This window comes from Blennius ocellaris (assembly GCF_963422515.1).
Source record: "Blennius ocellaris genome assembly, chromosome: 20".
Lineage (NCBI taxonomy): Eukaryota > Metazoa > Chordata > Actinopteri > Blenniiformes > Blenniidae > Blennius > Blennius ocellaris.
In genome coordinates, this window is record NC_137669.1 from 11,057,073 (window position 1) to 11,069,632 (window position 12,560).

General features: G+C 40.8%; 1 protein-coding gene across 1 annotated transcript; it reads left to right on the forward strand.

Moving 5' to 3' along the window:
• Positions 1-11,070: 11,070 nt before the first annotated feature.
• npy (neuropeptide Y) lies at positions 11,071-12,282 on the forward strand (the record flags this gene model as incomplete). The annotated part of the gene is made up of 3 exons (XM_080515596.1): positions 11,071-11,258; positions 12,074-12,163; positions 12,261-12,282. 3 exons carry the CDS (start codon positions 11,071-11,073, stop codon positions 12,280-12,282), a joined length of 300 nt encoding a protein of 99 aa, XP_080371722.1.
• Positions 12,283-12,560: the final 278 nt, after the last annotated feature.

Sequence of the window (12,560 nt, forward strand, 5' to 3'; positions counted from 1 at the left end):
TGATGCTAAATGTGCCAATGGACAATTGTGAAATCTCATTTCCTGATTTCTAACCATTGTTAAAGTACAATTTGTTGTTGTTGTTGTTATTGTTGTGACACTGGCCCAGTCAACTGTGAACATCAGTCTGACTTTGACAGTAGATCCTCAACTTATTAATGCAATTAGAGTTTCAAACATAGGGTACAGCATCCCGTAGTAAATAGAAATGCAAGATTTTTGCAAAGAATCCCTGAAATTTCAACAGAATGAAACGATGGATTCAACTCCAACTGAAAGTAAATGCTTGTTTTGGAGATTCGTATATATCATAAGGTTGCAAAAGTAACAATGACTTTTTTTTTAAGATGTCAAATAAATATTCTGAATTATTTTACTCACATGGTAATTTTCAAGCTCAGTTCATCAGATGCATTCACAGTGACGCCTGTAAATCACAAAATAAACACACTTCAGTTAATTTTTCTCAGAATGTGTCATGTGTCCTTTTTAATTAGTGCCTCATAAAATGACCAGTTTTATTCATCCAAGGTGAAGTTTAATGTTTATTTTTTTCCCCCCCTTTTCTTTCTGAGATGAAAGCCACCCACGCAACTCAAAATAACACCAGAACCATTGAGCTCCGTGTGCAATGACGAGCACAGAGTTTAATTTGGCCATAGATGTACTGTCTCCGATTGATTAATCCCATTCCTCACGGCAGATCAGCACTGATGAGAGTTGATTTAATCCACGCGGTGAATTGAGATTGAAGCAGGTCGTGTTTTCTTCCTCGGCGGCCCACTTTCCAAAATCTTTAACTGAGGCGCACAAATTAACAAGCATCTCAATGAGGATTTACTCCTACACATCCGCTCCCATATAGTGAGGATGGAGAGTCAAACTGGATCAGCATCCACACTGGTGCTGGCCAGTGCATCTGAAGTCACCTGTGTTGTAATGTTGGCATTATCCGAGGCAGCCGTGTGTGTGTGTGTATGTGTGTGTGTGTGTCGGTGAGCTGAGCAGGTGGTCTTGAGGACAGGAGGTAGAGCTTTGCATGAAGCACGTCATGACTGCACCTGGGTCTCTGCACTCCAGTGTTGAAAAGGGGCCAAGTAGAAGGTGAACTGAAGCTGACACTTTAGCTTCACCGTGTTTCTGCAATGTCGGGGGGGTATCGGGATGCCTCAAGGTTAAGTATGTACACAAACATTCACAATGGCAGACGCACTTTAAAATGTGAATCATGCTTTTCCATCTACTACCGAGGGGAGCTCGGACTGCAACAATCAAATATCCTTTAAAAAAACAAACAAAAAAAACATTAGGCGGCTAAGGCCTGACACATTAGTGTAGCACAATTACAATTTAGGATAAATGCCTCTCCTGAGCAACCCCATTAAGGAGGCCACAGGTAATTTCCTTTGGCTATTGGTTGGAGGAAATGCCTACTGCCCTTCTCGTATCCCCATGGAAACCACACCCAACTTGACTGACAGATTTGACTCCACAAATCGAGAGGCAAACGCAGGGAAATAAATGGTCAATTACCGTGCAAGGACACTTAAGTACATCAGTGACAGTTTGGCTAAAGTGGACACAAAGAAAACGTGACATAATTTCCTTATGGGGGGAATGAGAGGGAAACATAAGTTCTGAGAAATGAAGTCGCTTTAAGACACTGAGAGTCAAAAGGAGTTTTACGCTGCAAACTTCCAAAATCTAAGAACAAAGGAAAACACTCTTACCTCCATGGATAGGACACACATTTGTCATCTTTGCATTTCCTACTGGGAAACAGCTAAATGAACTTGTGCATTGTGGCCTGTATCAAGCATGTCGAACAAGCGAGTCAGTGATCCGGGGCTTCCTGATGGTCTGAGGACGTACGGGGCAGTGGATTGGATCTCACTGCGAAAACTAAAAATAGACGTCATGTATAGTCTGCATATGTTCAAAGCCAGGATTTGGAACTCAATTAATAATTATTATAAGTACTTTTTGAGCTGGTGAGCACCAAATCAGAGTGAGAATACAATAAGTTGATACCCTCGGTAATTCCCAATTCTCTTCTTCATATACTGAATTTGTTTTAAAAATGGAATACAATGCTGACGCCAAAGCTTGTAGTAGGTGGTCAGTAGTTTTGGTATAGTCACATTAAAATTATTTCTACCTCTGAAAGCTGCCTGCATGAACAGAAACATGGTATTGTAGGCAAGGGATTAATGCACGATCGTAGTACTACTGAAAGCAATGAAGATGGACGAACAGAAATTATTTCTTGATATGATTTAATTCAGATTGAGGTATTTTAAAGAGGAGGTACTGTTGCTTATGTATCATATTAATTCTATTGAACAACGAAGCTTTTAATCCATTGTCAAGTGTTTTCTTTTGATTATCAAGACAATGTACCAGTTTTCTAGACAGGGCAAAATAGACTCGAGCAAAATCCAGCTTGTTCTGTTCCTCAGAACAAAAAAAACCCACGACATCCCTCCAAAAGCACAAAGCTTTGTGTGAATCTGACACATTGAACGTGTGTGTGTGTGTGTAGGAAACAGTGCAGAGACTTTAGAGGAGCTGTGTCAGGCCCTTCTTGAGTTGTCAGAGTCACGGCACTGAGGAGGATGAACAGCGAATAATGAGAAATTGGTTTACCGCTGCGATAAAAAGAGAATAAAAAAAAAAAAGAGACACTATGTTGCCAGGTTAACAAAATATTGTTCGACAAGCAAAATTATGTTTGAACACATTTGACTCCACACCTACTCAAACATGTGCACACTTTATGAAGCACATATGGCCAGAAACAAACAATGTGCCATATTTATGGTGGAGAAGGTGGTTCTAATATTGCCTTAGCTTGGGCAGAGATAATACCACTTAGCAATAAGTCAACATCCAGGACCAAGTCAAGTCAAGTCAAGTCAAGTCAAGTCAAGTCAAGTCAAGTCAAGTCAAGTCAAGGTTTTCATAATCAATAGGAATAACGTTCCCCTGTACAATGAAATTCTTCCTTTCATTACTTACATTACACCAAATCCATTTGCATTGTGGGCTCCAATTAAATCTTCAAATCATTAAACATTAAAAGTCTAAAAATCTAGAAATATATTCAATGTTATTGTGAATCGTAAGGGTTTATATCTCTTTCATATTTAGCAGTATTATAAAGAAGATATAAAACCACAAGCGACAGGAAAAACAGGCAAAGCTACAGATCACAGTGGGACTGCGCTTGCGTTTTCAACTGAGCTTCTCACTGAACTCACAGTTGAAAAAAAGAAATGCTGGTTTTGTCATTCCCTCTTCATTTGGCAACCCCTCTTTCTATCTTCAAAAACAGATATTCATAGAGACTTTGCTTCCGTCGCCCCTCGTGAAGTTGCATCTACCTCCAATGACCGGGTGTGTTAACACACCAGTAATGCATCGATGTCAGTCTGTTTTCACAGTCAAAGGCATCTTTATGAAACATCCAGGATTAGATTAGATTTACTGAACCTTAGTGTAGGAACCCAGACACATTTACAACACACAGAAGAGATGACTCAGTCTGCTCATTCAATTTTCAAAAGTAATGAAAGAAAATATTCTTTTGATTATCATTGTTTTCTTCACAAGACTTCGTACACATGCATCTTTTCTTCATTAGATTAAGGTGACAGAGAGCTGGCTCACCCTGGTGAGGTACCAGTTCATCACAGGGCCAATTCAAATCAAAACACAATCATCCACACACGTACAAAATTTATCGTCACCATTTAGCCTTATGAGCATGCCTTGAGATTGTGAGAGGATGTCATAGGAGGCAATATGAATGAGAAACTCCTCTCAGCTTGAACTCAAACCGGGGCCGAGCAGCTCTTCACATCACACCTGCTGAAACAGAAATCACATCAAGATTATACAACAAAACTCCAAGCTCATTACAGCTCTCTATTCACAATATTATTCTTGTTATAGAAATGTTGAGCATTGCGCACTGCTCTCCTGGAAGTGTTGTGTGTACCGCCATTCATACATGATGCATCCTCCTACCTTCCACCTGAATAACGGCATTAGATCAGGAAATGACTTTAATTTGCAGGATAAGCATTTGTACTCAGTCGATGGCTGATTGACAGTGACTGTGAATGACTTCTGTCACAAATGTAGCACACTCTTCAGAAATATTGGCACTTTCAGATGCTTTATGAGTTATTAGTTTGACTGCTTGAATCATACATCCACCCATTATCGGGCTTCTCGTGCTGCATCCAGTCTAAAAGCTTGGTAATGTCTTTAACCTGGCTCTGCCTTCAGTTATTTAATTTACTCTTCATTTAGCTACGGCATGCTAAATAGCTGGGGAGGTGCTTTCAAGAGGACATGTGGCCTAAATAATTTTAAAACACTGACTTGGATTTAGTGACATCTTTGAATGTTTAGGGTTTTTTTGTGTTAAAAAGTTAATATTCAATAATATTCTATTGCAATGTTTGCCGCTAAATTAAAACAGAAAACAGAAAAATAAAATGTGTTTTGTGTGATTTCGCTACAAACGTATCAACGACACATCAGGAGCCACGTCATCTTCCACTGCTCACAGCAGTTATTAAAGTGAGGCTTGTTGCTCTTTGACGTGGTTACACCTTTCATCATGTTCCTCAATATTGAGGCTCAGGACCCTGACATGCACACCTGAGCCGGGCTAACCTCTCACGGCTCTGCGAGGCGACCTTTTGCACGTCCATCAATCAAAAGACTTTGTATGATGCTTCCCACGATGTGACACGGGCGCCGTTTTCACCCCAGACACAGATGAGACACGATGACAAACACAGATCAGAACAGACAGTAAGGAACACTGAGAGAAGAGGTAAAGACCGGGGGAATTAAAAGGCTGAGACTGGATGGTGTGACTCCCACAGGAACTAGAGTAATGAAAGAATAAACGAGAAAGCCACAAAGGACATTAACTTCTTGCTATTTCGTCGTTGAAGAGTTGTCATTATTGTACTTAGTGTGACGGAAAGTGAAGACAAGCTTTGAAATGTTGTGTGCTGCAGTAATTGCCGGCAGAGGCTGTCAGTTGCTGCCAAAACCAAAACAAAGTCGAACAATTTAGGGAAGATGCTTCTTTGAAGTGTGGCTTTTGCTATTGTCTCAAAGAAGATGTGAAGAAAAGATGCTTCTTGCTTTAAAACACATTCAAAAATAAAAAAAAATCTGTTTTGCTTGCTTCATATCAATTGAAACACAGTATCAGCACAAACACAAATAATGTTTTATTTCCTCCAATGTGATAATTTTTGCGGTTCAGGTGAATGTTGTATAAAAACCACTTTGGAGGTCTCAACCCTTCAGGTTGAGGTTTGCAGCACACGGAGTGCAAATGGGGGCTGCCGTCGCCCCATCCGAGTAATAGTAGTGCTCACTTTCCACCAGCAACAGATTGTCACCTAAATACAATAGTGTAGTCAAAAGCAGCAATTTAAACGTCAGGGTTGTGTGTAAAAATGGTGTCATGGCAATTGAAAGCACAAAGCTGCCAGAGAATCTGCGTCTTCTTCTTCCCATGCAGTCCCTCAGCTTCACTGCCTGATGGAGAAGACACACACACACACACACACACACACACACACACACACACACACACACACACACACACACACACACACACACACACACACACACACACACACACACACACACACACACACACACACACACACACACACACACACACACACACACACACACTGCTTGTCAGTATTTCCTCTTGCACTTGTGTTCACTGTAGATGTGAAGAGTGTGATTCACAGCAGGAGAAAATTACAGGCCTTTTCATCATTACAAAATCTTGCGACCGCAGTTATTGTGGAAACCGGGAGGCTGATGAGAGGAGGAGAAAACAAATTTGCATTTAAACAGATCCTCCGCTGAAAGACTCGACCTCCATGGAGCTGACTTCTCATCATACAAATCTGTGTGGCATTCACCTAAAAAGTACGAGATTTTTCCTTTTTTTTTTTAAATGTAATTTGATTTGTCTAACCAGTGTGACAACTCCTGAGAAGAACACTGAATCACTGCACCATATTTTCATTATTCACCTTTTGCCATGCCGGCGAGCAAGCCATGAACCTCAACCCTCCTTCTCCACTCTCTGGTGCACAGATCGGAAAGATTTCCACCAAAATGTGACTTGCTTGTCAGAGCTGTTTTAATTATGGAACATCCTTTAAATATTTTATGAATAGAATAAATCCTGAGACTGATACGGCCACAACCACCAACTGCTTTACTGTATGTGTGTAGCAATATCTTACCTGAGATTAAACTTGGAAGCAAGTCAAGGTTTTATGGAAAGTGCATCTTAACTCATAGTTATTGTTGCGATTTATATATTTTATCATCCAGTAAACACACACTAAATTTACAAGGATAGCCGTGTGGTATTAACAAATCCAGTGTGTTTTATGCTCAATGGTCAATAATTCATGGCTTCAATGAAAATTAAATTTGGCTCATATGTCTCACGAGAAGTTTTTCCAGTTTATCTTAGCAGTAGTGTAGCGGTTAGCATCTATATCCCCAGCTTGTGGGCCTTTCTGTATGGAGTTTGCATGTTTTTGCATAGATTTACTCCAAGACCTGGTGTTAAAGGAAACATGCCCAGGGTGTACAGTGCCTTTACCAACCGTCACATGGGATTGGCCCTACAACCATCAATTGAATAAAGCATTATAGAAGATAAATGTATGGATGCATCTTGTTTTAGAAGAATCAGCTGTTTCATGTTCTCATAATTCCAATTCCAGGAAACGAGTGTGAGATGGGCTTACCGGTGTTTTTGTCGATCTTTTAGTCAGCTGGTAGGAAATGTGCATCAGTGCTCACGGTTTTATTTTGCCCCGCTTTCTGAATGCCTGAGCCCTGCCAATATTGGCTTGACTGTAGCTCCAGGTCTACGACAGCATTTACATGACTCACCGCTGCTAATGAAGTGCTGGGGGGAAAAAACTGAAAAAAACTGAAAAAAAACTGAAAAACTGAAAAAAACATGTACTGTGTGTTGGTCAGACATGAAGAACGTAGAGTGCACTTCCTACAGAAACTGAAAAAAAACCCATTTTGAAATCATCTCACATGCAGATGCACATAAACACATTAACAGAGTATCAATATTTATTTGAGACTATGCCAATTCTGTGTGTCACTGTAGAGGTGAGGATAAAGATTGTGTTTAGTAATTGTTGCTTATCTTTAGCAATACTGTAGCGGAGAGGCTTCTATCAGTGTAGGTCATTTGCTCAGGGAGTCAATGGCAGGACTTTTAGTGTTTAATCACCTGACTTTTTCTTCATTAACAAGGTTTTTAGTGGTTAAATATTGGTTTGTAGTCCATCGAATGTGTTGCTCGTCTCGTCTTTTCATCTTGTACACATGAGTTACTCGGGGTGAAAATCCTGACCATGGAGAGTAGACCCTGGAAAATTGAAGTCCTGAAACCGTCTGAAATATTTTATCAAAGTCTGTGAGGGTAGAAGTCCTGTCAAATACCTGCCCTGTGTCTCAGTGAAGTCCAGTTCCTTCCAGTGTGTCAAAACCAGGGGTGTCAAACATACAACTTGCAGCAAAATGCAAAGAAAAGTTGACCTCAAATCTTTCTAAGTTTAAAAAAAAGGAAGTGTTTTATTTACAATTGTATGTGTAAATTTAGTTGCAATCAAATTGAACAGACATTGTATTTTTATATTCCAATTGCAATTTGGAGGCAACATTAAAAATAGGCATTATGTTATGTTTTTTTTCTTTGTGATTTGCAACTTTTTGGAAGTTTTATCAAAGCCAGCAAACAGAATTCTCATTTACTTGTATTTTTAGCTCTAAAACCAAAGGAAAACGGTCAGATATATAGTTGTTTATAGATTGTTATGATGTCACTTTACAGGCCCAGGAAATGTGTGATTGCAGGTCCCTGCGCAGGTTCAACTCTTCGTTGTGTTTTGTCGTGCATTGTTTACTTGTACCCTTGTTATAGGTGTCGCACCTCCCGTCGTTTGCTCTCTGTGCTGATCAGCCGTCTTCCCCTGATGGGCACACCTGAGTCTTGTCTCGCTCCCCTCCTTTCTGTAGGAAGTGCACTCTACGTTCTTCATGTCTGACCAACACACAGTACATGTTCATGGTACATGCCATCTTGGGTTTAGACCGTCGTGAGACATGTTAGTTTTACCCTGCAGACGATGTTGTTGCAATAGTATACCTCAGACGTGATACTCGATCAGTTTTTACACCGGATGCCCTGGAATTCAGACATGGTTTCTCTCCCTCAAAGGTAATATCAGTAACTAACTTTAAAGTATCTCCTGCCTGAGGTTGACCTGAATTGATCAATAATTTGTGTCAGAAACAGATATGATGAACATGTAATGCCTGCTGGCTGGTGTGAAAGCAGATGGTCTGAACAACTAAACAAATGTTCCTGTCTTGACTGAAAACCTGTTGTTTCGTATCTATACCATTTCTGTATTAACTTTTCTGTTTTGAGGATTGTTGAGTGGTTTACTCAGAAGATGTAATCTTTTGATGACACCTGTTTCTAAAATGCAGCGACTGAAGTTTGTTCCTGAAATGGCGCCGATTTAACTGATTTCCATGCTGAACCAAACCCTCACTGACCTCTCAGCTGCAGCATGTGCTTCACACATCTGCTCCAGTCACTTGTCTGACACATAGGTGCAAGTATTTGGCTTAAAAAAAAACGACACGCCACCGACTGAAGTGAGTCTTGAAGTGAACGTGTGGGATGACGAAAAGTTCTGATTCCCGCTTGAGTTCCTGATGATTTGCCCCTCCTTACAATCCACGTCTTCGCTCTTGCGTTTCATTCCTCATCTCCTTCTTAACATCCTGTGTCATTCAAAAAAAAGCTCTTAACGCATCCTCTGCACAACTTAAAAAAAAAAAAAAAAAAAAAAGCAACACGGCTGAAGAATCCTGATTTTGACAGATTATATGGCTGCGGGATCGCACACAAAAGGATTATGAATGGGACGTAAATGAAGCACTTGGTGGTACAGATTCATCTGAAGTGCTATTTGGGTTTTCTTATTAAGAGGGTTTCTTGGCTGACGTATCCTGAGCTTCACATTAAGGCCTTTTGTTCAAGTTAAGAGCCACAGTCTCTCTTTCCATCAGATGGAATAAACTGAAAAATGAAATTAGGAAACTGATTCAGTCTCGCGGCTTTCATTTACATGTGATCTTTTTTTTCACTCTGGATCACCCGAGGCGCCATCACAGGAGCTTCTTTTGGTCTGTAGCAGATTCATTTGAAGTTCACCCACAGTGTTACATTACTACCATTCTTTTGTGACTTCAGATGGGATTATTGATGTCATTATGTGGAAGAATCGCTACTTGATTTTGGAAGAATTTGTCACCTTCACAGAGGAGATGCCATAAATACCAAAACATTATGCTCAGAGCTTGTGTGCATCACTTTGCATGTGCACGTGTGTACTTTTGTGTGTTATGTACACACTACATTTGGTATACAATGGAGTATAATTTACGACTCTAATTTCATTCAGTCGTATTTCCACAATGGTATTGTGGATCAGATGAGTCTTCATTGAGAATTTCTCTCTTCCCTTCCCTTAATATAAAAAGCTCTCAGCAATCAGACATCATCACATCTTGAAGGGCCTTTAGTACCACATTGTCCAAGTGGAAAACGTTGCTCTCTGAATTGTTATTGGATATTTCCGACATTTCTAGACGTAGTACGGGAGGCACAGAATCTGTCTTGGATGAACCAGCTCACAGTTTCAAATAACAAGTCTAATACAGGTTCTAATATTAAGATCAGGTTTAAAACTTTACTATTTGATAAGACCGATGATTGATTCTGGCTCAGGTCAGCGTACACTGTTTTGTCCAGCTCTTGGTCTTGACTTCTGGTGCATCAAGTTCAACTTCTCTCCCCATATATTCATATGTTAAAAACATTACGCATTTCCAGTCTTTGTTTACTCCTTTCTCACCGCTGTCTCTATACATACTTTCCTTAGTCGATCTCTGTCTGTGGCGCTGAAAGTGGATTTCATCTGCAGGTCTGACACCCATCAGTCGACACTTTGATCAGATCAGGTGTCCGCTTGTTTGTTTACGTCTGGTTCTCTTCCTATCTATTAACCTTTAGGAAGCAGATGGTTGTCACCTGTGTCTGATTTTGTCCTTCCTGTTACAATTGAGTTGTTTTTCTTCCCCAGCCACCTAACCGTATTATACGAAATTGTTTAGACTGTTATCCATTGTTCTGAATAAAGTCAATTTAAATGTTAAGTGCCAACACATAATAGTCATTTTACAACTCGGTTACAACTTAATCTGAAAGCTGTTATGCAGTTTTCTTTTTGTGGTTTTGTGTAGAGAAGACTTTTATTATCAGATATGCCCTACAAGTCCAAGTCGAACAGATGGATTTTGAGGAACGACCTCAAATATCTCTTTCTCTCATTGGACATAGAGCTCGTTTTCTCAATTTTACTTTAAGTTGTCATAAATTAATTGAAACAGTTGGAATAAATAACAAGAACAGGGCCACCAACATCCTGATGACAGCATCAGCAATGACGTTCGTAAATGAAAAAAGTCGAAAAACCTGAGCTCAACTGAGGCGCGTCTCTGACGCGTTTTTGTGCAGCGCGTCTCGTGCGCACGGATATAAACCCGAGCGCGCGCCCTCGGAGGAGCAGAAGACACGGAACAAGACAGCGCGCAAAACTCAATCCAACCCTCCGCAAAATGTACGTACTTTTATATTTTCTTTACCAAATCCTGAATGTAAAGTTTTGGCTTCAAGTCTTTTAAAATCTCTAGACGCTCATGCATCTTTATTTGCAGATGTCTTTATTATTATTGTTATTATAATTATTACTGGGTGGTTTTTGTTGTTGTTGTTGGTTTTTTTTTTTAAATATAATAAAGTACCTCAACAAATGAACACCGAGCGCAACAGTAGGTTATCTGGAACGGCTGTGCAGTAAAGAGCCAGTGGGTCATACTTTCCCTGCTTTTCCCTGCCAGATGCATCCTAACTATGTCAGCTGGCTGGGGACTGTGGGCTTCCTGCTGTGGGCGCTGCTCTGCCTGGGCGCCTGGACGGAGGCTTACCCGGTGAAACCCGAGAACCCCGGAGAGGACGCCCCGGCGGAGGACCTGGCCAAGTACTACTCAGCTCTGAGACACTACATCAACCTCATCACAAGACAGAGGTAGGAGACTCGTCAAAGAACATAGAATATAGTGAAGGTCTGTGTTTTTGTGACACCATAGATCACAGCAACTAATTCATTCAATCAGTTCCCAGTCAGGTGAGGTAGAATTCCGCCACATGTTTTGTTTTTTGGGGTTTTTTTTTTTCACGATCTAAGCTTCAACAGATACATGACTAAATTAAATGTATGATAATGTTTCTATAGGCCAATACATGAGTAACAAAAATCTTCTCTTTCTCCTTCAACCCTCAACTAGACAGCCGTATAAAAATGTTCCTTCAACTGCAACAGGCTTTGATTTGGAAGCAATAAAATATTGGTATCTCTTGGGATGTTGCTGGTTGGAGCTGTCAGACTGAGTTGCAGAATATTTGCTCTCACTTGTTACAGAGCAGACTGACTGTTCACCATCCGTAAAAAAAACAAAACCAAACAAACATCTTGAAGAGAAATGACTGACACGGCCAGCATGCCATGTCAAGGCAGCCACAGTCTCCAGCTTTTCCGTGAATGTCAGAGATTTTGATGGCTCTGCAGGCGCTCACCCGCCCAAAGAGAAAAGCACGCCGGCATTGCTTATCATATGAGGCACAGAGAGCGGGAAGTATATGACCACCTGTGATGTGACTCTTGCCTGAGCTGCTGGGTTTGGATCAGACTTCACATTATGTCGGGGAAAAAGTTGTTCGCTTCAATCTGTTATTTTCACCTCAGGTCTCTTTTTGTTTTTCATAAAGTTTGAAGTCTTTTCATGAAACAGCAATCATTTCTAATATTCCTCATCATGTCTGTCATGTCTTCATGTGTCTCAGGTATGGGAAGAGGTCCAGTCCTGAGATTCTGGACACGCTGGTCTCAGAGCTGCTGTTAAAGGAAAGCACAGACACGCTTCCACAGTCGAGGTACATGTATGTATGTATGTGTGTGTGTGTGTTCGATGATGAGTTTAAGAACAATCACAGGGCACTGACCTTGACCTTTGAACCCTCTTCACTCCAGATATGATCCCTCTTTGTGGTGATGCTGTCACCAGTGTCGGCCCTCGCTCACTGCTGATGCTCCGGCTTCTACTTCTGTCACTTCATACCGTCTCACGACAATGACCACCTTGCCTCTGGACCCCTTTCACCTCAATGAGCTGCCACCTGTCGACCACCCATCGCCCTTCGCCATCAGCTACAGTCAGCACTCCTCATAGCAGGCTATGTGCCATGAAATTGTAAATAGTTTACTCAGAGTCACCACCTGTGAAACATCAGTTATGTGGAAGAGGGGCATGTTTGTTTGTATTTTGTGCTA